General features: G+C 38.4%; 3 protein-coding genes across 14 annotated transcripts in view; all 3 read left to right on the plus strand.

Moving 5' to 3' along the window:
• Positions 1–21,453, plus strand: part of LOC117568110 (uncharacterized) — a 74,685-nt gene that overhangs the window by 36,798 nt on the left and 16,434 nt on the right. For 11 of the 12 annotated variants that reach the window (XM_052003449.1, XM_034248501.2, XM_034248505.2 and 8 more), the window contains exon 4: positions 7,513–8,704. In XM_052003449.1, the coding sequence (XP_051859409.1) occupies positions 7,513–8,704 (1,192 nt within the window). Of the gene's footprint in view, positions 1–2,286; positions 2,404–7,512; positions 8,705–21,453 lie in introns of those variants that run through there. The other variant, XM_034248511.2, reaches the window with a different exon arrangement.
• Positions 2,572–4,485, plus strand: LOC117568112 (uncharacterized). Its single transcript, XM_034248513.2, has one exon. The coding sequence runs from the start codon at positions 2,572–2,574 to the stop codon at positions 4,483–4,485; it is 1,914 nt and encodes a 637-aa protein (XP_034104404.1).
• LOC117568113 (uncharacterized) lies at positions 5,518–6,813 on the plus strand. The gene has a single exon (XM_034248514.2). It carries the CDS (start codon positions 5,617–5,619, stop codon positions 6,703–6,705), a length of 1,089 nt encoding a protein of 362 aa, XP_034104405.1. The 5' UTR covers positions 5,518–5,616; the 3' UTR covers positions 6,706–6,813.

Genomic DNA, 21,453 nt, shown 5'->3' on the forward strand with positions numbered 1-21,453 from the left:
ATTCGATTCAATATAATTGGTTCTGATTATAGAATTGAATGTTCGAAAATTGTAACTTTTAATGTAATCTACTTTAAAGATCTCTAATATTCCAGAGTATTCAATCTGTTGTATCTCAAATCGAGCAATCTGATGGGCTTTATCTTGACATCACGTCACGAATGCTGTACACACATTGTTATGTTTTTTCTTTTATTTATCATCTCTCTCTCTCTCTCTCTCTCTCTCTCTCTTTGACTATATCTCTCTCTGTTTCTTTCTCTGTCTCCAGCTGCTTTTGTATTGTTTGTCTTTGTTTCCCCCTCTTTCAATTTGTTGTCGCTTTGCTGCGGTTACTCAAACAATTATTTTTGCATTTTCATGTGAACAACATTTTGCTTGGCCGTGCGCTTTTCTTTTCTCAATTTTTCTATGTTTTTTTCTTTGGTTTTTTCACTTTGCAGTCAGCAGAAATGTTTTGTTTGCCTTGCGAGTGCAAAAATTGCAAGTGCCAGGCACTTGAACTATAAGATTTCCATGGCCCAGCACTTTGCATTTATCAATTACGCTCGCTCGCTCGTCCGCTTCGCCCCTCCAACTTTTTGCTTCATCAATTAAGTTGAGAGTTTTGCTTTTGTTTATTAAAAAATTTAGTTTAGAATTCGTTTGATTCATTAGTTACACAAAGTGTTCTGTGGATGCGTGCGTGCGTTCATTAATTACTGACAAATTGCCATTGAAATTGGGTCATTTTCAATTTATATATATTTAAACGTAACTAAAACTTTGTTTTATTTTGAGATGTTTTTTTTTTTTGGTTTCAGTTGCTATTTTCGCTCGTTAATTGTCTTTTGTTTTGGCTTTGGGGCAATTTATTTTTGGCAGTGCCCAAATTTCCCGTTTTTCATCAATGATTTGTTGCTATTGTTCTTTTTGCACATATTTGCAGCTCATTAAATGCCCAACAAAAAAAAAGCAAGCAACAAATAAAAAGCGAAAAACAATTTCTGAATTTTCTCATTCGATTTTTCATCATTGATTTAATTTGGAGGCTGCCTCTCGTTCAATCGCGTTTTCCGCTCTCTTTGTTGACCTTCGCTTTTCGTTTTAAAATTTTCATCAAGTTTATTTACTTGAACCGAAACAATATTACCCATACGCCACATTGGCCTCCAAGCAATATGCATTCAATACAAACGCGACCATCTGCTCACTGCCTTGTGGCACTTGCTGTGGCATCAAAAGTCCCCCAAGCTCCTCTCTCTCTCCCGCTCTTTCTCTCTTCCCCCTTGCGGCATTAAGTATTCATGCAAGTTTCGAATGTAGCTGGACATGCGCCTAATTGGCATTAAGTATACGCCAGGGTGCAACAAACAGCAGCAGCAATTGTATTGACTTTTTGGACTCGAACTGATTGGAAAATTTTGCTGCCAGCTGCCAGATTTTACTACTAGCTGCAGCTTGAGCCCACATTAATTGCCTGCATATTTGTTGCATGTCATCTTTAGGTGATACTGCGAAATCTTTAATGTGTCATGCTCTAAATTTAAGATGTTTCAACTGAGTCAGAACAGAATCAACATTTTATACCCGCTACCAATGGGTGCCCAATGGGGTAGAAGGGTATTATTTGTATTGTGCCTTCATAAAATGTATGTAAGGAGGCAGAAGGAGGCATCTCCGATCCTATAAAGTATATAAATTCTTGATTAGTGTCAAAAGCTGAGACGATATAGCCATGTATCTTCGTCTGTTTGCTTATAAATTGTAGAATTGTGGAAGTTAGATAAGAAGTTATTTATTTATTGTGGGCAAAAATGCCAACTTACTACGGGTCTTAGTTACTTTGGCTGACAATCTGGTATATTTAGCATTTGGTATATTGATATTGTACTTCATTCAAAATATGTCAAATTAGTGAGCTGCGGTATTAGTTTTAAAATATACCAAATTAATATACCACAAAAATACTAAAAATATACCAAATGTTACATTTAGTATATTGATATAGTACCATATTCTAAACATGGTATATTCTTATTAGTATACCATATATGGTATTTGGTATATTATTAGTATTTCTGTAGTATATTAATTTGGTATATTTTAAATTTAATACCACACTATTTTGCTTTTATTACCAATGGGTAGCGGGTATCTCACAGTCGAGCACACTCGCCTAAAGCTGTCTTGCTTGTTTTATTTGCTACATGTGTTTCGATGCTTTGAACTCCATTGACAAATGTTCGCAAATGGCTAAATAATCGAATTAAATGAAACGAAAATAATGTGCTGTATTTTAGTGCTGACAAAATGTGTTTAACAATTGTGACAGAATTCTAAAAGTCCGTCGTGCATAAAATACGTGAAAAGTGTGCGTGAAAATGTGTCTCAGTCTGCGCAAACTCTGTTCAGCTTGTCGAGGTTAGTAAGGATCTCCAAATATTTGTTCAACTTAATTTGTAATTGCTCCCTAAAGTCACATATATTTATGCTTGTGGACTAATTGAAACTGCACGCAAAAACTCTTGCTTAGCATAAAGTATACGCCCAGTGTGACAGCAGTTGTGACTTGAGTGTGACTTTGGCAACATGTTGCCACTGCTTGGACTCTTGACTCTGGGTTTATCCAACAGCAGTCAATTGGATACAGCTTTGCAGCTGGCGGGCACAAGTTGTCGCATTGCTCAGGCGCAGGCACAACAAATCAACTACATCTATCGCTGTGTCAGCTGCCCGGCTCAAGACACGCCTTGCTATGCCGAACTTGAGGCTGCACTGCATCGTTGTGTCAGCTCTCGCGTGCCGACTGCAATGCGCAGCCTGGAGGCACATGAATTGGAGCCAATTCGCAAGACCGACAGCATGAATATCTTTCACCTACCAGCTGGCGAGGATGGTGAACCGTTGGTGCGTCGCATTCTGGACATGTTGAATCCGCGACAGCCGCGTCGACACTTTCACAAATATCTCTTCGTTTGGCCCGAGGCCAACGAGCAGCAGTTGCGTCAACTTTTCGCTGGTTGCTGGCAGAAGAAGTTGCTCTTTGCGCTGGCCATCACTGCACCGCAGGACATCTACGACTTTAATCCGTTTGGCGTCACTGGTTTGGAGTTGTCCAAGTCCACATCAGCTCGCTATGTGGATAAGTTGAAGAATTTGCATGGCTACGAGTTGCGCTATTCCATGTTCAGTCAACCGCTGCGTGCCTTGCCTTTGCAACCGGTGGAAACTCGAGGATACATTGCGATCGATGGCTTCACTGCGCGTTTGTTGGCTGCGAAGATGAATGCCACAGCTCGTTATGTGATTCCACCGGATGGTGAGACCTACGGACGTTGTCTGCCCAATGGCAGCTTCACAGGCGCCGTCGCGGATTTGATGGAAGGTGTCACAGACATTTCGTTGAACATACGCTTTGTGCTCGATTGCATTTGGCCACGGGTTGAGCACACGTATCCCTACAGGCGAACCACGATTTTGTTGGTCGTCCCCGCGGCGAAAATGCAGCCGGAGTATCGCATCTTTGTGACCGCGTTCAGCAATTTGGTTTGGCATATGCTGTGGATTAACTTCTTCATTGCTTTCGGCATCTTTATGCTGTTTCAGTGGTTCATACGTTGGATCTCCGGGGAAGTGGGCGATCGTTGGCCCGAAATCCTTGACATGTTGTTCAAGACGCATCTCGGGCAGCCCGTGGAGCATTTTTCGGCCAAAAGTTCGCTGCGTGCCTTTCTCATGAGCTGGGTCATGTTTAGCTATGTCCTGACCACAATTTACTTTGGTAAACTCGAGAGCAGCTTCGTTCAACCGAGCTATGAACAACAGTTGGATTCGCTAGAGGATTTGCCCGAGATGCATTATAAAGTTCACGGAGTGACAACCATGTTTGAAGCCATCAATTCATCATTGTCGCCACATCAGTATCAAATGCTCACTGCGAGGCAGCGAATACATCCATTTAATGATACATATCATTTTTACGAAGTACCTGTGAGTAAACGCTCGAAGCGCGCTGCTTTTGTAATGCGCGATGACAGAGCGAAGGAGTTTCTGGCCCTGACATACAATCCGGAAACAGGACGTTCGGCCTATCACATTGTTAAGCAGTATCTACGTTCTATGCCCAGCACTTATATCATGCCAATTGGTTCACCATTTCTCTACAAGTTTCAAATGCTGTTGAGCGCTTTCTTCGAGCACGGTTTCTTCGATTACTGGACAGAATTGGATGTGCTGCATCGCACTCGCTCCACGCAATCGGATGAGTTCTTTGAGGATCTGGGCGATGACTCTGATCTTCCCACAGAGGAAGTCAATGTGGGTGAAGCTCAAGAGCGACGCAAAAAGCGTGTTGTGCTCACAATGGACATACTGCAGGGTGCCTTCTACTTGTGGATCATTGGCATAGTGTCGAGTTTGTTGGGTTTTCTGATGGAGCACGCATATTTTCGCTTAAGAAGATGTCGACATAGGCGAGTTGGCAACGCGAATAATGCTTTTTAGATCACTGTTCGATGAGTAAAAGTTTGCATTATGAGATACCCACAATTAATTTTCGATAAAAGAAAACTTTGCGTTAATATCGTTAAAATATACCAAATATATATGCTGAAAAATTACTCAAATACACAAAAATCCATAGTTGGTGTATGTTTATACCACTACATTGAAAATATACCAAAATATTAAATGATCGAAAAATACTACGATCTATATTTGGTATATCGATATACTGTTAAAATCCCAATATACTAAGTTTATATTAAAAAAATGTCATAATATACTGAAACCATTATTTGGTATATCGAGAATATATACCAAATTAAATTACCAAAAATACTACGATATACTAAAATCTATATTTGGTATATACGGTTACATTTAAAATACACAAAATTGATAATATATACTATAATATGGTGAAATATATATTTGGTATATCAATATACTATTACATTCACAATATGCCGTACAGATTCTGTACAATGTTACAATGCGCTTCTATCCTAAAAACATGTTTTACTAAATGAATAAAATACAAATAATAAATACTTAATATTATAATTGGTAAAATCCGCATTCAGGATTAAATACAATTTGTTGCATTTGTGATTATAAATTTAATGGACTATGAGAACAATTCCTATATATGCTGGCTAACACAGTTACAACAAATTGTCTTAAATTTTAGACAGACTAAAATGGGTTAATTGCTTGACTAAGATAAATGCGCATGTTACATTCTATTCGCTGGCAATTATAAACACTAAATGTATTTTTGGGTTGTATTTTTTTTTTTTTTTTTTGAGACGTCATGGCGACACTTCAAACAGATTTATTGGCTGTCCAAAGATTGCGAGCTCTTTGCTTTTTGCGCCCACGTTTAATTTCCTAGTGGACAATTTATGGGGGAAATGTTGAAATCTATATATAATTGTAGACTATTCCAAAAGCATTTTGCAGAACATTTAATAATTTTTTTGTGGCGCATTAATTAAACAATTCATTGAGAATGTCACAACACAGAAAAATATGTTCATGCTGAGTCACATTTGACAAACTTACTCGACTGAATATTTGGAATTTATGCTCAAAATTGAAGAAACTCAAATTGTGAAAGAACATTGATATAAGATGGCTTCTATATACGATAGAGATGAGCGTTATCAGTCGCCATCGAGGCATCGTGAGAAGCACAAGGAACGCAGCGAGAGTCGCAGCGATGATTTGAACTCCTCCAGTCCCAGGCAACGAGGTGAGTCGAGTCGATCGCGTAGACGTGGCAGCCACACGAGCATGGGCGAAACACGCAAAAAGCGATCGCGAAGCGGTTTTCGGCTGCACAACGATGAGGATTACGATCTCAGCGAACAACTGTACAACGAGGACTTCAAACTGATGTTGGCTTTGGCTCCGACACCCGATGAAGCCTTCTGTCCCAAGTCCCTGGATCATGCGAAAGCCGTGAAGTGGCGCAACAAGTTGTTGGGCTGGCAATGCGAAACGATTCAAGAGCTGCGCTTGCGACAGGCTTACATGAGTTACTTCAGTGTTTGCCTCAATCAGAAGCAGATGCGCGGCATCTTTCAACAGGAGCCACAGGACACGCTCTGCCGGGTTGATTTTCAAGACGTTGTTGTACCTAATGCAGGCTGCATGTCATCGGTGGGCGATGAGAGTGCTTGGCTGGGCATGATGAGCACGTTGCAGCATCAAGGCAGCTGCTGTAGTCAGCAACCGTCAGGATCTCGTCATGCAGGTGGCTTCAACACCGCGAACAAGCGAAAGTATCCTCAAGGCACTACTCACAAGTTGGCCTACAAATCAAGACCAAAACTTGTGCCCAAATCGAATTTGTCGCTCTCCCAGAGTTCGTCGTGTCGTTCGAGTTTTGATTCCTTCACTGCCAGCAGTTCAAGTTTGGTTGCTGAGCTACCGCGCATTCAACCAAGGAGTCATCAACGTCGTCCCATTGATCAGCAAACACGTAAGGATATGGATTACCTGTTGGCTTTGATCACTTCGGAGCTCAGTGGCGAACAGTTGTCGGAGCCTGATGATTACTTTGAGCTGGAGCTGAAGCGCTATCGGGAATTTTATGTCAGGCATCGCTGCAACGATCCTGATTATCAACCTCTCGTTGCAGCTGCTGATCTCGCCAAGGAACGCACTCACATGCTGCTGAATATGCAAAATGATTTGATTAAATTGCTGTCCAATTGATAAGCTGCGAAACTAAGTGTATACATTTTTTATGTACGAAAGTGTGTTTGATATGTTTAGTATCCGATTGACTAATAAACTTTACATTAAATAAGTTTTTAAGTAGTACATTTTTGCCAATTTTGATTTTGGATTCTATAAAATGAAATAACAAAGTTGGATTCATATAGCAACAAAAATTGTGATAATGGTAATTAGAACCGTTTATTAGGGTACATGCATATTAAATGGTTACAAGGGAATGAGCTTTGAGTTCTAAAAAAAAGGTGTAAATGAGAAACATCCTAGTTTATTGACAAATAATTTAAGAAACACATTAAGAAATATAATAATTTTTATAGGTTATTGGTCAAAAGACTTCATGTTTGAGACTAAAGAACTTTGTACTATTTAAAATGTGTTCTACAATATATCCAAATTTCATCCACTTTCCCCAATTTCCTCAATTTCAGTATATTTTAATGCCAAAGATAATACATACATCGTTAATCTACCTTAATTTAAATTCGTGTTACTTTCCAATTTATATATTTTAATAATTAGTCCAAGGAACTCATATATGAGGCTTACTCGTATGAACTAATAAATACATGAATCCAATTGTTAGGTTTCGGTATATTTAAATACCAAAACATTATAAATACAACGCTATTCTGACTTACTTTAAATTCAACTAAATTTCTTATTGATTTATTTTAATAATTACTCTTCCCTTTACGCTGTCTGATTCCATAACCACTTTACTTCAAGTTCATTCAATTTGATACAATTTTAACCAATTTTGCCTTTATGTTCGCTCTGTTGCAGGTCGCAAATCTGTGGACGAATCAACTCCCCAACAACAACAACAGCAACAACAACATTCCAGCAACGTCTCTGTAAACGGTTCGCCGCAACGTGTGGCCAACAAGCGGAGCAGCATCACGGTCAATATGCCAGCTGCTGGTTTGGGTCAACGTCCGCCTAGCATCATATCGACGGCCAGCCAGGACGAAGGAGGCTTCAGCGAGAGCGCGTCACAGCACGAGATGAAGGCCAAGCTGCAGTCGCCCACATACAGCGGGGAAGGCAACAAGGAACGGGAACGGGAACAGGGACAGACACAGCACACGCTGAACTATGTGGATGTGGGCTATCGCCTCAATCCCGATGGCAGCGAGTCGCGGGAGGTTTATGGCTCCGAGGCGGAGTTGTATGACACCGCCAAGGTGAGCGACATGCAACGCAAATTCCATGGCGCCAACGGATTTGTCCAGGAGTCGAGCACCGTGTATGCGATTATCAAACCGGAAATGCAGGAACCACAGCCGGCAACGCCTCCCCGCGCCCTGCTGCAGTCCCCCACATCGACGGCATCGAGTGGCGATGGTTCAGCGACAGCGTCGCCACTGCATCGTGGCGTCTATAGCTCACCGCCGGTGGGCGTGGTGTCGCCCATCAGGCGACGCAACAGCAGCGAACAAAATGGCGGCAGCGGTGGCGGTGGCAGCACAAAGTCCACACCTCCAATGTCGCCAGCTCGTGTCAAGGGAATTGCGCCCATTGCCTCGATTGACGCGCACGAAGAGGAAGAGCTCGAGTTGGAGCAGCCTGAAGAGGAAGAAGATGAACAGCTGGCAGTCGAATATGTAGAAGTAGAGCCCGAAGAGGAGGAGGAGGAGGATGAGGAGCAGGCACCTGTTTTGCCCGAACGTCGAACACCGGCGCAAGGCGCTCTTGAGCTGCAGGATCTGGAGTATGCGGACACGAGTGCTGGCGAGGATGAGGAGGATATATTGCAGCATTTGAAATGCAGCGAACTGGATGTGGAGCTCATCGATGACGTCGTCGACGAGGTGATCAAAGTCCATGTGACCACAGTGACGGCAACAACGATAACTACTGCTGTTGCTCCTGCTGCACCAGCTTCGTCTGCAGCTCCGGCCAAAGCGATGCCGCGTGATGACAGCTTGCCGGATGCGATGACAGCTGCCGAGGCGGAGCGATTGTTGAGTTCAAGGTGAGTCGCAGTTGTTTCTGCTTTCCTAGCTAAGGCATGTTTAATCCCGTGTTGTCTTGTAGTTCATTTATATGTAATGTTTGCGCATGTTTTTGTGGCATTGTTCGAGTCATAGAAGTTGTCTTATATATCACACATACGCCCTGTGTGCAGGCATTCCAACCATGCCACTGCACCATGTTGTAGTCTTAGTTTAGTTTGCTATTTTAATACCGAGTACAAAAGCGTATAATAAGTGGGTGACAATAGCATATTATTTTAAGTGAGACTTAAGAGGCATGAACGTCTTTAAAATGAATAATGAAATAGCTTATTTCGCTGCAATATTAAAAGACAACTTCTTTTGTTAAAAGCTTAGCAAAGTTTGTTTTACATATTTGACATATTTTTCATGCTATTCAATTTCATTTTTTGAGGCCAATAGAATGTTATTTGGGCTGCGACTTTAAGAAATGAAAGATTATAAAACAGATAATAAAATAGCTAATTTAAATTCAAAACTGAAACAATTTTCTAATACCAATATGTTAACTTCATCTATTTTTATTTTGGAGCAAAGTTTCTTTAAACACTTAGAAGTAGAAAAATTAATTATAAATAATCTTTACACTTCTATATAAGGACTATTAAAAGAAGGCATACAGGATAAATCCTTCTTTAGTCCTCTTGTGCTTTATTAGCATTTGTTAAAAGTCTGATCGATGGATTTAATAATGACCAAGTCTATGCATAAAATTGTGTGATATTTTTGGTAGACCATTTAATGGAATTTTCAATGTCTATTAATGCATAGAAGATTCTTTTTTTAAATCAAATTTTATGAATAATGGGACTCAAAAAGGTTTTATGTGTCGCTTCAATCAATCAGAAAAAAAATTTCTTTAGTAACATGTAATGGAAAATACTTTAGTAAAGGGCAAAAAGCCTTTGTTGCTTTGCCTTATTTCATTGCAATAAGGAATTGCCTTCGTTATTTCAACAAAGTAATGTTAGTCAATTAAGTAGAGGGTATCTCCTGGTCAACTACTTGACTCTGCAAATTTATAAACTTGTTTTAGTTAGTTCTAAGCATTTGTTTCTATTAAGCGCCTCCGTCCAAGCAGTTGATTTTCCTCTGGCTCTCAGTCTGTGTCTGTCTTGATATTGTGCTTGGCTTTTAGTTGATGTTATCCTTGGCTTCCTGCTTCCTTTATGCACTCGCAAGCAGCTCACAAGCTGTATAAATATTTACTCAACCACCACCATCCTCCATCATCATCATCGTGTTGCACTTCTCAATTTGCCGCCTTGGCTGGCTTTTGTGTGTCCTTGGCACACGGCCTCAAGTCGAACTCGGGACGAAGACGTCGGCAGCTATTCATCATGCTGCCTCTTTAGACTGCTGTCGCTCTATCATCATCAACATTGTTGTAATTGTAAGCTAATCTGTCGTTTGTCGCACTGCACCCAGAACTTGCTTGAGAGTTGCTGTTGCAAGATGCAAGTTGTAAGTTGCAAGTTGCTTCCGTTGAGCGTTGTTCACGCACTTTGTAGTCACTTTTTAAGCTGTGTTACTACTCGCGTTGTTCTCTTTAAGTTACCAAAAAAGAAACTTTTGAACTGCTCTGAACTTTAACCCATTGACTGACTATAGTTTCCACTTCCTCCTCTCCTCTCGTCTCTTGTGTTGTCCGAGTCATGCATCAATTTGTTTAATGACGTCGTTTGGGGCTACGCACCACAAAATGCACTTTGCTTTGTTTGTATCGCCCTCCGCAGTTTCTCCTCCGTTCGCTGTTTTATGTAGTCTGATGTCACACCCAGAAGCACAGGTGTGTGGCAGCTGTGTATTGGGTTGTTGTTGTTGCCCCCGAAACCATATCTGAACTATCTACTATCTGCTATCTGGACACCTGCTGGTTGAGGTTCGACTTCGACTTCGGCCCTAAGTAGATTTTCGCAGTCATTCATTTCGACTTCTGGCTGGCCTGCTTATAAAATCCTCTTCACTCCTCCAATTGCATTGACTTGCCATTGATTTATGTGTGTTCGCTTCGCTTCGTTCAGTGTTTCTTTCCATTCCTTGCATTTCCTTTCCCTTCCTTTGCATTCCTCTTTTGCAAAACTCTTTTCTAAAAGTATTAAAATGCAATTTTCAACGCTTGGAGCTTTTATAGTTCTTCCTCGTCTCCTCGACTCTTGTTTGGCTATTTATCATGCACAATTGTTGGTGCTAGCTTATAAATGTGCGCATTCCCTTTCCGAAAGGAATCGGGGAAAGTAGGGAAGAGAGTAGGGAACTTTCTGGTGTGCGATAGGTGGACTATAAATGGTGGCGTTGGCGCTGTTATTTTGCCGTCACGGCACGCAAATAACCAATTTTGGTTTTTACGTAAATTTCCATGAAACACAAAGAAAAAAAAAACCAAGTCGAAGAAAAATCAGGGAAAAAATTGTATGTAGTTTTCTTTGAAAAGTATCGAAAGAAAGGGAATTTCAGTTTGTAAGAATGCGAAGAAGTTGCAACTATTTGCAACAAAAAACACAAAATGGAAAACTGAACAGAAGATTCGGAAAAATGAGAGCTGAATGTGAAAAGTGAGGCAAATTGTTATTAATGTAAGGTATAAATAAATAACATTTTAAGGTTTATGCACATGAATATTTAGGCATGCAACTAAAATTTGAGCTGTTCAATATAAATACAATTTATATTTTGTAAATATTACAATATTCAATGAGTTTGAATGACACAAATATATTTAAATCAAATCATAATCATATTAAAAGTGAAGCGAATTGCAACTTATAAAGAAGCTCAAATAAGAGGATTTTAATTTATCCTCTTATAATATTGATTGATTGATTATTATCATCATCGTTTATTGAAATTAAATTATAAACTGATTCTTGCCTTTTTTTTTAAATTTTGAAATGTTGCAAGATAGCTGAGATAGTAATTGTTTGTTGTGAAGATTCCTTTCCCATGAATTATTATAATAATAATATTTTGCAGATTCTTGATTTTTCAATTAATTTGAAGACAATTTTCTATCCTCTTAGTATCAAAAAGCATTTTAAATTGCATATTTTGCAAGGCAATATGACTTTTCCTTAACTTGTAATAATAATATTACTCGGTTTTTGATAATCATTAAATATCGAAACAAATCTAGTTTACATTTTTTTCAGATTCTTGACATCTTAATATATTTGAAAATGTTTCAAGTCATTTTGCTAGTTCATCATCAATAACTTACAGATTCTTCATTTTTTAATAACATTTTACACAATTTTCTAGCAATATCAAAACGAATTTATATAGCATACTTTACAGCTTCGTCTCTCTGTCATAAATTATAATAATTATTATTTTGCATGATACTTTGTTAGACATTTAATATCAAGTTGAATCCATTTTACACTATTTCCACATTTAGTAAGTTTCAATAAAATTTAAAGTATTTTTCTAGACCTTCAATAGAAAATCGAATTTAGTTTGCATAGAAAGTACATTTTTGCCTTTTCCATAAATCATAATACATTACAGGGTATTTCCTTAGTCACTCCACACCAAATCGAAGCAATGTTATATTGCATATTTTGCGGCTTGCGTCAATTAGTCTGCCATTTTATTTTTTGCTGCTTTGTTTGTTGGGTCTATATTTATGTGCAAGATTCGTGCAAAGTGTCAAACAACTCGAACGTAGCCAAACTCACTCAACTTTGCACTCAAGAGAGAGCGAGTGAGTGAGTGTATGAGTGAGTGAGTGAATAAGTGAGTAAGTGAGTGTATGAGTGAGTGTTTGAGTGAGTTTGCCTGTTATCCTGTTGAGTGTAAAGTGCACTCGCTCTCGCTTTCGCTCTTGACTCTCTTCTCGTTGTGGCAACTCGCGTTGCCTTGGCTCGCTTCGTCCGCTTCTGTCCGCCGTTGCCTGCAGTTTTTGAGTGCTGCTTGTGCAGTTTGTGGCATCAACGAGGTGCTGCTTTCAGCTGCTGCCTGCTGCTGGTGTTATTGCAACTCATAGATCCAATCACATGGCCGCCATTCGTTCGCCTGTCGCGTTGTTCAGCTCTTGAATATTGTCCTCTCGACATCGGATGCGTTCGTTTAATTAACATTTTGCTCTGCTTCAGCGCAAAAATATTAAAAAGGAAATATCGCCTGCAAAAAATACGAAAAAAAAGTGCGAGTGTAAGAAAATACTCTGCTGGCGACGCGGAAGCAAGTTTTAATTAAAATATTGCGTATACGCCGCGTGTGATGCCCGTGCTACGAAACTGAGACGCTTGACTGTTGAAATTTCATTTTGCTGTGTGGTAGGTGCAAAATATAACGTTGATGATAACGATGATGATAACGATGATGATGATGTTTTTGCGGTGTCATCGAGTATGGTTTTTGGCCATGCCAATTGAAGCTGCTTAATGGCCTTGTTGCTTGCTCTCTGTGTGTGTGTGTTATGTGTGTGTGTGTATGTGTGTGTATATTCTGTGTGTGCTGATGTCACGATTGCTGTTTCCATCTCTGTCTCTGTCTCTGACCACACATTAACTGCATTTTGTGGGGCTCGTTAGCTTTTAATTAGACGTCTATCGTGTGGTGAAATGCTCGACTCGAGGCGACATCGAATTGACTTGTGTCGATGCCCAATTAAAAGCTTACACTCTTACACCTACTTCAGTTGCTTGTGTGTGTGCTCAGAATAATCAGATATTCAATTCACTTTAGCACACTTTTGCTAATATTTCCATAACTACTTTTTGATTGCATAAAGCGTAGTCCCAAAAAAAATTGTCACAGCTGCTGCTGGATGAATTTCCATTAGTTTATTCAAATTAAATTTGCTGTCGCGTAAATTTGAAGCGGAGCTCTGACAAGCGCTAATCGCTCATTTGCCATTCAATATGCCAACACTTAAGGCAGCGCTTTTTAATACCACACTTCAGTCCCTTACCGCTTTAGTTGCCCCTTGGGGCAGCTGTCAGTTTTAGCACGCGAAATTCATTTGCAAGAAGAGACACACACACAAAAAGAGTGAGGAAAAGGGAGAGAAATAGAGAGACAGAGAAGTTGGCGTCAAGTTGCTTTTAGCAATTGCTCTTTTTAAGCTGATTTGATTTCAATTGCTGCGGTGGCAACTCAAAAGGGGGGCAACATCAGTTGACACGTATTTCGAATTCCACTTCGAGTCGAGCTCGAGTTCGAGTTCGAGTTGTGTGTTTTAAGTGCACATTTGTAGAAATGCTAAATAAACAGCATAGCTTAGAAAAGGCAACTCAAGCGTATTAGTTAAATCCACTTCGTGTTCTCTAAACACTTGCATTAAAAATATTTAAAACACTTTTTCGTTTCGACCCTTCAAAATGCGCATTTTTTTGTGGCCTAATTGAAAAAGTTCACCCCAAGTTGCCACTTGCCACGAAACTGTTGCCAGCACGCGTCACTCGCGTTGCATAAAATTGAAATTCATTTGCAACTCGTTGAAAAAAAAGCGAAATATAAAAAAATCACACATACGCCATGTTGCTCCGTTGCAGCAGCAATTTACGGCAAACTGCTTAATGCGCTCTGAGCTCTGAACTTGCAACTCGCAACTCGCAACTAGCCCGCAATTTACATAAATTGGTGGCGCAACGCAGCAGCAGCCAGAGCATGTGTTGATGCTTTTGCTGTCCTTGGCTTCACGTCCCGAATATTTGCCTCCAGCACTCGGCTATTTATCTTTCAGCCATGGCAAAAGTGCAAGTAAAAGTCTACCAACTTTTTTTTGGGCCCAAACGTTTTGCACTCGGCACTCGGTGCGTTTGTCCTTGACATGCGTGGAAAACGGAAGAATTTTTGGTTGCTGTCCTCGATTGCTCCATTTGCATCGCTGGCGAATTTTGTGGCCATTTGGCTGCTCAATTGTCGACGCTTTTGCGTTTAATTGCACAGGGGGAAAAAGAGTCCTTCTCCATTTTCTTAGCAGCCAACGCTTTTCCAGTTTTCTAAAAAAAACTGCCCGTTGGCCACTTTGGCTTCAGTTGCACTTGCTTCCCAATAATTTTTGGTGCTCTTTTTAACTTTTGCCTTTATTTTTCATTAGATTTCAGTTCTCCTTTCTTTTCTTTTTTTTTTTTTTTTGCTAGCTAGTTTGAAACTTTTGCTTTTGACTGCGCTTAGCGATTTTTTTCTAGGTTTTGTTTTGTTTTGACCTCAGGGATTTAGCGCGAATAATTTTTTCGCCTTTTCTATTTATTTCGTTGGCTTTTTGCGTTGTAATCTCATTTTTGTTGCGCTGCTTATCGCACGCTCAATTGCAATAAAAAAAAACGAAAAGAATAAAACAAAAAACTACAAGAAGCGCTACAATCAGAGAAAAAAGTGCACTACGAAAAGTTTATTCTTTTTTTTCTTATTCTGCCGAAGCCAAGTTGGAAATGGAGCAGACACACATACATACTAATACATATAGAGCGAAACTATACATACTTTTGGCATTTGTTAGTGCGAGTATTTATTTGAATGGTCCTCGAGATGCTCTACAGTCAATGAGCGGGAATTGTGCGAGTTTTAATGGAGTTTGTAACGTTTTATGTACGCAAAAAAGTTTCGCACTTTGCAACTGCAGCTGTTGCACTTTGAAAGGCGAAATTTAATGCAACTAAATTAAATGTTATGGGAAGCAATGAATGGAAGCTTTATTTGCAATTTGCTATTACAAAAGATGCGCTTAATTAGCGACTAATTACTTAAGGAATTGTATTATAATAGCGTAGAGTAAGACGTTAAAAAGATGTAGGATTTAGCACAATCTTGATTATTCATAGATAATAATAGATATTCCAAAAACTTATACCTGCTAATCATCGGATCAATTTGTTTGGGATTAGAAATTAATCTTAGAAGATATATGGTAGATTTAGTATATAGATATACTATAAAATTTGGTATATTTAAGAATATATATTACTATATGATATACTTGGTTTAATGATATACAACTTATGGCTGACAATCGTCTATAAATGGTACTATATGGTATATTTAGTATATCGATATACCAACTATGACATTTGGTATATCTAAGTATGTTATACTATATTGTACTGTATGATACTTAGTTTAACAAAATACCAAATATGACTGATAATATATGGCTGTACATGGGACTGTGTCGTATGTTTAGTATGCCTATGGTATATACCAAATGTGACATTTGGTATATTTTAGTATTTGTTTGGTTTATTTATTTAGTATATTTTTGCGATAATATTGCCTCCGCATTGTTATGCTTTTATTGTAATTGGGTAGCGAGCACACTTCACTCTAGCTTTCTTACTTGTCTTCAATATATAATTATGTTGTTCCTTAATATAATGAATCTTAAATTAGCTTCCTTAATTGTGACAGTTTTATAGCAAGAACTTTTGGAAGTTGTGTTATTTATTAGTTGGTTTTTATATATAATTTTGCAGTGTATTTTCCACTGCGTTCTTAACTGTTTTCCACAGCCATTTTCTTTGTTTACTTGCACATTCGCTAATGCCCTTTTCCTTTGGCTCCTTTTTGCACTTTGTATGGCCGCTAAATGTTTGTTTCACTGACTTTATCGCCATGTGCACCTTTCCAACTTGCTTGTTTGTTCCTTTTGTTTCTGGATGTTGTTGTTGTCCGTGTTATCGGCCATGTTAAGCTTTGTGTTTACCAACTTTTGCGCGTAAGTTGCAGTTGGAATCGCAGTCTTGAGCAAATACCCAAATTTATTTGTTGCCATTGCGCGTAGATCTTTAATCTTTAGTTATGGGTCATGTGGGATAAAAAACACTAAGAGAGAGAGAGAGAGAGGGAGAGAGAAGAAACTGAACTGAGAAGTGAGTTTGCATTTAGTAGATGCAGATGAAGAGATTGAGTTGGCGTTGGAGTTAGAGACTTGCTAATTGAAGTGCACGCTGGAAGGCACGGATAAAAGATAAACAGGCTTCTCCCCAACAGCAGTTTGCAGTTGCATGCCACATCCCCCTCTCCCTTCCCTCCCACGGCTTTCACTTCCTGTCTATTTGTGTGTTCTATAGAAGACCGCCTGCTGAGAGACAGAGAAAGGGAGAGAGAGAGAGAGAGAACTCCAGCTCGAAGCGCACGTTGATTGCCTTCAACTTGACGACAGCTGCTGCATGTGAAAGTGTTTCCTCTCTCTCTCCCTCAGCTTCAGCTTTACTTCACTTTACTTTAGTTTATGCCGCGCCCACTTGATGTGGCAAAGCACTTTGGAAACTTTGCATTTTAGTTGCCAAGTTATGGAATTTTTATTTCACTTGCCTTGTTTCTGTTGCACTTTTTGAGTGCGCTCCTTAAACTTGTGTGCCCAAAAAAATAAAAACTGTATGCACAACACTCGTCGTCTGTGGCATAATTTTGTATTAATAAGTATGTGGGCAAAATATAGTGTCGTGGCAAGTAGATGATTAAAGGGAGAAGAGAACATGCAACTGGGAGAAATTGTCAAGCATTTAATTGCCAGCGAAACAGACAGTTGCATGCATCACATGCTCAATGCGGTAATTCACTTCGCAACTGGCAAATATTCAACTGAATTATGACTGCTTTTGCTTCTGCCTTTCATTCTCCTCTTTTCCCCTTTTCGCTTATGGTACTGTCAACAGTTATGCGTTGTTTATTGCCACAGTTTCTGGTGCTTGTGCTGCTTCTTCTTCTTCTTCTGCTGCCGATTGCCATTTTGCATTACGCTGCCATTTCCCCACTGCGATTGAGTTGCGACTACTTCAGCCTCAGTCTCAGCTTCGGCTTCAGCTTCAGCTGCTGTTGACATTGTCGTTTATTTGTCTCTTTTTCTTTGCTCATATGTATGCTATGTGCAATCGAGCGCAATAAGTGACACACACACACATACACACACACGCACACGCATGAACACACTCACACACACATAAACGCTTACACACGCTTGGAGATAAATCAGGCAAACAAAGTTCACAAATGCTTTATACCCTGTGTTTACTTACTTAAACAATTAGAATGCAGTTTGCAACTATGAATTTAGGTAATTAGTTGCATTATTCACCACTGATATGTTTATAAAAGAACAATCAAATGAGCACTGCATACATAATTAAACAAATGTAACTTCCGCGCGTGTAATTAACATTTGCATAAACACAATTGCAGCTTGATTATTTAGACAATGCAATTGTCATAAAAATGTTGCACATTTTTTCATTGTTGTGTTTAACAATATGGCATATTTCGTACTTTATGGTATATTTAGTATATCGATATGCTGAGTATTACATTTGGTATATTCAAATATATTGTGTATTGTGATCTTAATTGTTTTGAATAACAATCTGGTATATTTTGTACTATGTGGTATATTTAGTATAACGATATGCTGAGTATGACAGTTGCTTCACAATCTGGTATATTTTGTACTAAGTGGTATATTTAGTATATCGATATTCTGAATATGGAATTTGGTATATTTAATATATTGTATATTGTGATGTTAATTGTTTTGGTTAACTTTCTGTATATTTAGTACTATGTGATATATTTAGTAAATCAATATACTGAATATGGCATTTGGTATATATATATATTTCGGCATATCGACATGCCAAATTTCACATTTGTTAAATTTGAAATATATGTTGTCCTCTATGGAATGTCGATATACCAAATATGTAATTTGGTATAACACAATTACAGCTTGATTATTTGAACAATGCAATTGTCATAAAAATGTTGACATTATTTTATAGTTATGATAATATTATTGTTATCCCTAATTATGCCACTTCATTGTGCTTGACTTTTACAAATATTGTTTTGTCTAAAATAATAGCAACTAAATGATTGGTAATTTATTTAGTTAACGTTTCAATGTGTAGCAATTGCAGTCAAGGTTTATTGTTATAGCTCAGTCATTAGTTAAGTTCATTGTTTATACAGTATAATTTCAGAAAAGTGCTTTAATAAGTTAGAAAATTAATAAATAAAGAATACGGAAAAAGTAGAAAAAAATTGCCATAATTTGCACTTAAATTGAATGCTTAGTGATTAGTGCAAATTGTTTATTTTTGAGTAAACAAATCTGCACAAAATATGCCCATTATTCTTCAGCAAATATAAACAAATCGAATTGCTTAAATTTTTGGCATAATTTAGCAGCAAATTTCCACAGCTTTAGCTGTGAATTTATGCGACTCTTTATGCTGCTCATTTTACAGGATATAGGAGAAACAGATGCTCAATTATAATTGTTGCCAACTTGTCGTTTTCAACACTGACAACTGCTCTGCCTGCAGCTCCTTAGCCTTGGCTCCCCCCGTTCTGCTCCTCACTTTGGCCTTTGTGATTTTCTTGTTGCATACTTTGGGGCGCAAGCTGATTGTTGCTGCCAGCTCATGTTGCTGTTGCTGCTGTTGTTGTTGTTGTGTGTGTGTGTGTGTGTGCGTGTGTGTACGTGTTTGCCATGATAAAATTGTATTTTCAATTTATTCCGTTGTTGTCAACAGGCAGAGAGCAATTTCGGTTAGTTGTTGTTGTTGTCGCAGCAACTGCAACTGAATTGAAATTATGTACGAAAATTGCCAAAATGATTTAAGTGCAGAAACTACCAAATTAGCCGCCCACAAATTGCGTGTGTGTGTGTGAGGGAATTCGAGTATTCGTACTCGTATTTAAACTGAATGACATTCGCATTCGTTTGCGCAGAGCGTCAGCAATTACCTTGACTTGCTTTGGCGTCCAGTTACAGCCACAAAATGACTGTGAAGCAGTCAGTCCAGACAGCTCTTTTAATTTAACTGACAGCTATTAATAAAATAAAGCTAACACCCCGCCTCGACTCGGTTTTCCCTTTTGAAGAAGAACTCTGTGAATACTCTCGAATGACTAAACATAAATTTTGTTATATTTATCGCACAAGGGACACGAGTTCATGACTCGATGACGTCATCTCAACAACCTTGCCAATTGCACTCAAACAAACGTAAAGCTCACTCAACTCAGAGAGAGAATGAAAGAGAGTGCAAAATTGAGAGCGAAACTGAATCCAGCTGTGTGTGTTTTTTTTTTCTGTTTTTTGGCTGCTCATTTTGTGGGGCAAGGCTTTTGCATTTTGAATTGTGGCTGCCCGAATTGTGTTGTGTGTTGCCTTTAGTTGTCTGTGTGTGTGTTGTTCTTTAAATTAATTAAAAGTGTATGACAAAACAATAAGCGTTGACCTTGTTTCACCAACGCACACACACACAAACACACTCATACTTGCATCAAAATGTGTTTGTTTGTTTGACTTAATGGCGTGTCCATATGTTAAGAGGCGTTGTCGGCAGCTTTGGCTTTGCCTTTGCCTCTTGTGGCTTTTCCTAATGAGCATTGCTCGACCCCTCACCATCTCTCTTGCTCCAATAAGTAGGCAACAACAGCAACAACAACACGCAGTCAGCGTTTCAGGCGCATTTTCACTCCAAAAAGCAACAACACAGCAATAACAAAGCGACAGCCGTCGCTTATTTTTCTCCTCTTGTTTTTTCTTTTTTCGCGCGCGCTTTGTTTGCCCAACAACTCGGAGTGAATTGTGTGCCCTCTGTTAACTGCGGGTTAACAGTTACAAACGAAGCCCGCCTCCCTCTCTCTCTCTCTGTCACCTCCCTTCGTCCCCTTCGCATTCGCATAATTGCATTTGTCTTTCACATTCATATTCGCGTTCGCTTTCGATGTTTTGTTTCGCTGCGTGTGCGTCAGAATATTTAACGCATTTGCCTTTGCCTGTTAATGCTCTCCTTCTGCTGCCTTTTTTTTAGGGTATATTTCTCATGTCATGCTAGTTGGTCACATTGAATTTGAAGGTTTGATTAATTTGATTATTAAGGAAGTAGTACATTTGATTTGATGTTAATGTATTACTTTATTGATATTGAAAACTATTGATTTAATATTTTTGACCTTACTCGCAGTAATTGAAATTAATTATATATATTTTGTTGAAGAAACTGCAGGCAATTAATTTGTTGAACTTAATAATTAGTTTAGTTTGTAATCAAAGCAAAGAGTAATTGAAAGTATAACCTAAATATTTTTTGTTGAAGAAACCACAAACAATTAATTGGTTGTTTTGAATAATTAGTTTGTTTTGTGATCAAAGCAAAGAGTAAAATGGATTTTATTCTAATTCATAGTTTAATTATGTGAATATATATTTTGACATTTCCATTACATGTTTTTTTTAAGTAACAATTGATTTGGTTTTGTAAGCAGACATATGATTTTTTTTAGTTTTTGATAAATATGCTTATTAAGCTCAGAGTTTAATTGATTTAGTGTCACATTTTTTAATTGAACTTCTTTTGGTTCTCAATAATTTGTTTACTTAGTAATTCAATTTAACAAAAAGTTTTGTTGATATTTATCTATAAATATGAATATCATATTGAGCCCCTGTTAGTTCTGAACAATTTGATTATTAAATTACTTGAATAAAAAGTATTATTGATACTCGTATTTATGATATTTATTTAACATCATTTGCCTGACATTTCAATTAATACAAAAAAAAATTGATCAATCATTGAAAAAGTGTATTTATTCATCGTTGTTAGTTGTTTTTCTCTTGCCTTGTAAAGAACCACAATATTTTCGCTGCAGTTTTCGCTTTTTTTTCGCGTTCGCGTTTTTGGTGACGCGTTACACACATATTTAAATATCGTTAAAGTTGTTGCCCATTGTTGATGTTGTCGTCGCTGTTATTGTTATCGTTGTTGTTGTT

This window comes from Drosophila albomicans, chromosome 3, assembly GCF_009650485.2.
Source record: "Drosophila albomicans strain 15112-1751.03 chromosome 3, ASM965048v2, whole genome shotgun sequence".
NCBI classification, from domain to species: Eukaryota; Metazoa; Arthropoda; class Insecta; order Diptera; family Drosophilidae; genus Drosophila; species Drosophila albomicans.

Bases quoted from the DNA above. Each gene is read 5' to 3' on its own strand.
- LOC117568112 (XM_034248513.2), top strand. From the start codon at position 2,572: ATGTTGCCACTGCTTGGACTCTTGACTCTGGGTTTATCCAACAGCAGT.
- LOC117568113 (XM_034248514.2), top strand. From the start codon at position 5,617: ATGGCTTCTATATACGATAGAGATGAGCGTTATCAGTCGCCATCGAGG.